Source organism: Theobroma umbraticum, unplaced genomic scaffold (assembly GCF_002168275.2).
Source record: "Theobroma umbraticum cultivar Fairchild unplaced genomic scaffold, ASM216827v3 scaffold_12.0, whole genome shotgun sequence".
Taxonomy (NCBI): domain Eukaryota; kingdom Viridiplantae; phylum Streptophyta; class Magnoliopsida; order Malvales; family Malvaceae; genus Theobroma; species Theobroma umbraticum.
In genome coordinates, this window is record NW_018397272.1 from 2,389,631 (window position 1) to 2,394,474 (window position 4,844).

The window sequence follows — 4,844 nt, forward strand, 5'->3', positions numbered from 1 at the left end:
ACTTCTAGTGATTTCAAAAAGATTGGTGATTAATCTAAGCCTAGTGGATTGATGAATTAGCCACTCAACACGTCCAAATACTCAAAAATTAAATCTAGAGTATTGAATTAGTAATTGAATAAAATTTGAGACTAGAGGATAAAATTGACATAAAAGGTAAAACGATAATTTTGCTTTTTGTCATTGAATAGTTATGAGGGTTCACAATATAAGGTTTGCAATTGGATAATTAATAATTAATATTAAGTATTAAATTATTTCTTATACTTATAGTTAATACAAGAGTGCAACCATGAATCTATGGTTGAATGATTTCATCGTTACTAAGCTTGAATTATTTTTAATGAGATTGAGAATAATTATAAGTTTATTGAAGTTTGAATTATTTATGTCTTAATAGATTCCCCACTTAGTGTCATAGAATTCAACTTTTTTAAGTTGGAATGCATGTTTTAATTTGATTAATTAAATTATATATAAAAATGACAACTTTAACATGTTTGTCTTAATTTAGACTAGAAACTTGTTTGGTCTTAATTTAGACAAAAATATATATTTATCTTAATTTTAGACAAGAAAAATATTTTTTGTCTCAATTTAGACGAGTTAAAATATTTTTGTTTTAATTAAAGATAAGAGTTGTCTTAGATTAAGATAATGCTAGGAGGATTCTTGCAAAATGAATCTAGACATCCATGTAAATAAAAAGAGACTCTATGTTTGACTATCACTTTTTTATTTATTATTAATTCTTTTCAAATAAAGATGAATAATAATAAAATAAGAGTTATTATTCAATAAAGAGTTTTATTTTATCAAGAACTCTAAATGATAATTAAAAAATTAAATTATTATTCTTTAATTTTAATTTTAATAATTATGGAGCATGTTTGATGCTTCCATAACTCTATATGGATGGTCAAGATCGATTCAAAGATGTTTGATTTTAATTTAACCTTTGAGGTAAGAGTTTTAATAAAAAGAGAAGAGCTTGGAAGAAAAGAAACATACATACTTTTTTGTTTTAAAATGTTTCAGTCGTTACTTCTCTCCTCTTCCTCCAAAACTTTGCTGTAGCTTTCTTCCTCTCCCTCATTCTTGGTTAAATTTTTTTGAAAGAAAATAGTCATTAATTTTTAAGAAGTATAGATAGGCAAAATCGGTTGCTATCTTGTAGTATTACATTCCACACCATGTCCACTCAAGATTCAAGTTAAAAGCATTCTTGAAGAATAAGTGGTAACTTTGTTTAGTCAAAAAATCATTCATTGGTGTGGTAGTGTTCGGAAATAAAAATCTCAAAATAAAAAGTATATTTTTTTTTACTTAATAGATTCTTATATTTTTAGTATGTGATTATGTTACTTGTAATAAGAATTATGTTTGTTTTTACTTGTGTAATTGGATTGTATGCTTCTTATATAAAACAAATTTTTTAAAATTCATGCATAATTATATCAATTCATTAAGATCCAAATCCAACATAAAGCGCTTTTAGTCGAGATTGTAAAACAAGATGGTTTGATGAAGCCAAAAAGATAGTTTACCAGATGGTTAACACTGGTTTCATTGAACTTTCTTCCTGGGAGGATCCACTTTCCAAAGCATTAGTAGTGTTGGGACTTGATCCATTAGCTGTAAAGTTGAGAAGGGACAACAATGTGGGATTTCCCATGGCAGAATTTTTCGATGACCTTGGAAATGGACTCTATTTAGATACAGACTTGGATGACTATGAGAAAAAAGTAAGCAAGGTTCTTGAGGATTCTATAAGACTTGATTTTAGTTCTCTTATAATGAATGAATGTAGTTCTCGAAATTTAGTAAATGCATTGGGGTTTGCAAATGAAATGATTCTATGGGGACAACAACTGTCTATTTCTGTCTTTACAGCATTTTTGAAGGGGCTTGGTGCCTCCCATTCTCATGACAAGGCAAGTGCCAGTCCTTTTGAAAAAATGCCCAAGTTCATTAATCAGTTGGATCGAGAAACGCTAAATATGCTCATCCAAGCATTCTGCCAGATAGGATTAGCTTACAATGGGATAAGTTTATTTTATGAAATGCTTCGAAGGGACCTAATAATCAACAGTGAGACTTACACTGCTGCAATGAAGGGATTATTTAAGAAAGGAATCTTGAGTGACCTTCATGGTTTCCAGAATGTTGCTCAAAATGACAAATGGTTATCCACATTGGAGGATTGCAATGCTCTTTCCAAATGTCTTTGTCATCAGGACATGCTGAAGCACTGAACCTTTTTGGTGGCATGCTGGTCTCCTACCCTCAACCAAAGTTAAAAGTTTTCAATATCTTCCTCGAGAAGCTGTGCATCTCTAATTTTACAAGTATTGCACATGTGATAGTAGAACTTCTAAGGCAAGGTTGGATTTTGAATCATATGGCTTATAGCCATCTTGTAAGAGGGCTGTGCGATGAGAAAAAAATTTCCAAGTGCCATTAGAGTTTTGGACACTATGCTAGCTGAGGACTTAGACCCATGCTTAGATGTTTCTTTGAGACTAATTCCTTACTTGTGTAGAGTTGACAAAGTTGAAGAGGCTATCACATTGGGAAAGATTAGTTTGCGAGAGTAATCTGCATTTTCTTCTGTCCATAGTGCTTTACTTAAAGGATTTTGTATGAAAGGGAAGCTTGGAGAAGTAGGACTTTTGTTTCAAGATATGTCATCAGAGGGTCTGTTTCTCAATGCTAATATTTATGGTATGCTGGCTCAAGGGTGTTGTCGAGCTAACAATTTGAGATTATTTGAGGAGCTACTTGGTGTCATGATAAGGAAAAATATATGCCTTTCAATCTCTTGTTATCGTAGTTGCGTGTGCTTGATGTGTTCTGCTAGAAGGTATTTCTCTGCATTAAGCCTGAAGGATTTTATGCTAGGACAAAGCCAATCTGACAGCCTTATAATTTATAATATTCTTTTATTCTCTCTTCTCTTGGCTGGAAATATTTTGGCTGTGATTAAAGTTTTAAATGAATTGCAAGAGAAGGGATTGCTACCTTAGGAAGCCACTTATGACTTTCTTGTGTATGGATTTTCCAAGTGCAGAGAGCTGTCAAGTTCTGAGCACTATTTGTTTGCTATGATTTCCATGGGACTTAAGTCATGCAATCGCAGCTTGAGAATAGTAATAAGCCACTTGTGTGATATTGGGGATCTTGAAAAAGCTTTGGAGTTGAGTCAAGAAATGGAATCAAGAGGCTTGCTTCATGGTTCAGTTCTTCAATACAGAATTGCTGGGAGCCTCCTGTCTCATGGTAATCCTAAAAAAGTAGAAAGTTTTCTAGTAAAAATGTTAGATAAAGGTCTTTTACCGAATACAATCAATTATGATAATCTGATTAAGCAGTTTTGTTTTTATGGGAGATTGAACAAGGCCGTTGATTTTCTGAACATAATGTTAAAGAGGGGAAATTACAGTTATGATTCTATTATCCATGGTTTTTGTGCATGCAATAAATTGACCCGAGCTATGGACTTCCATTATGAGATGCTGGATTGGGACTTAAGCCACGTATTAATACATGGGACATGTTTGTTTTGTAAAATTTTCCAAGATGGATGTACTGCAGAAGCAGAAACTACTAATTTCTATGGTTCAATTAGGACAAACTCCAACCAAAGAGATGTACACCTCTATAATCAATGGGTATCACTCTGAAAATAATCTCAAGAAAGCATCAGAGCTAATGCAAATGATGCAACAAAGCAGTTATAAGCCAGACTTTGACACACACTGGTCTCTTGTAAGCAATTTAAAAGACAATAAGAAGAGCAGCCGGCGTTTTCTATCAAGGTTTCTCTCTGGAAGTGGATTTACTTGGAAAAATCATTTTGAGACCGGACAACAATGAGGCAGCAATATAAAGATTAGACTTGTAAGTTAGCAAATGGATCTTTTGGTACAATTTAAATGAAAGTTTTGTGCTTTTGCATACTCAGTGTATGCTGGTTTAGTTATCTTTAACTTGTCTATATGTGTACACCTTAAAATTTTGAACTATACTCAATGGGAAAAAGAAAACGAAAACGAGATTCCTATAGATGTTTCATTTTACCTTGCTTATGCTCTATTCTTCTTCAATGTGCTTCATAGAGCATTTGTGGTTCCTATTTAGTCTTATCCAATCATTTGCAGTTTTGACATTAAAAAGGAGTATTTAACTGGTAGAGTTTCTTTAATCGTATGTTATGGGAGAGTTATCTGGTTTTGTGTCTAAAGTAAAAGGGTCACAGAGAAAAAAACCATGGTCATCCATTTCTTGGTTTGATCTTGTAAAGTTAGCTATAGTCGGGCTAACTTAATATCTACCTATAAGTAGAAGGAAGTCCCAATGAGGCTCTCACATTTGATCTCATTTTTTACCAATTTGAATATCACGTCTTGGGTGTTTCTAGCTGAGGTGTGGTGGTGGGAACAGTTAACAAAGCTTCCATCATCGGTAATTTCTTGGGCGTGGTTTGCATCGATTATGGGTAAAATAGACTTACATCATGGGGTGAAGTTTGGTTTTCTCTATGACCCAACAAAGCATCAGTTTTGCGTATCAATTCAATGTGCTGGTGTCCCCACTATTTTTCAACACTCATTTTCTATATAAAACAAATATCCTATATTTCTCACCAAATAAATACTAATCTTCTTTGGCGTATTTAGGTCAAAGCTTGGATTTCACATGGATAAATTTGGTTGGTGTTTTTTTTTTTTTGTATTTGGAGGGAAAAATTATGGCGGGACTATGTCCTGAGAAAGAAAAACCTTTCAGTTTTGGGTCAGACGTTGAGTTTGGGAAAGAAAAAGTATTCAACTTTGGGTTAGATG

At 33.0% G+C, this 4,844-nt stretch overlaps 1 protein-coding gene across 1 annotated transcript in view; it reads left to right on the plus strand.

Annotated features, from left to right (window-relative positions):
- The window catches only part of LOC110426822 (Pentatricopeptide repeat (PPR) superfamily protein), a 25,585-nt gene extending 21,709 nt beyond the window's left edge, over positions 1–3,876 (plus strand). Inside the window, 4 exon segments of the mRNA XM_089785373.1 lie at positions 1,504–2,241; positions 2,244–2,440; positions 2,442–3,601; positions 3,603–3,876. Of these exon segments, the coding sequence (XP_089641499.1) occupies positions 1,504–2,241; positions 2,244–2,440; positions 2,442–3,601; positions 3,603–3,876 (2,369 nt within the window).
- The last annotated feature ends 968 nt before the right edge of the window (positions 3,877–4,844 follow it).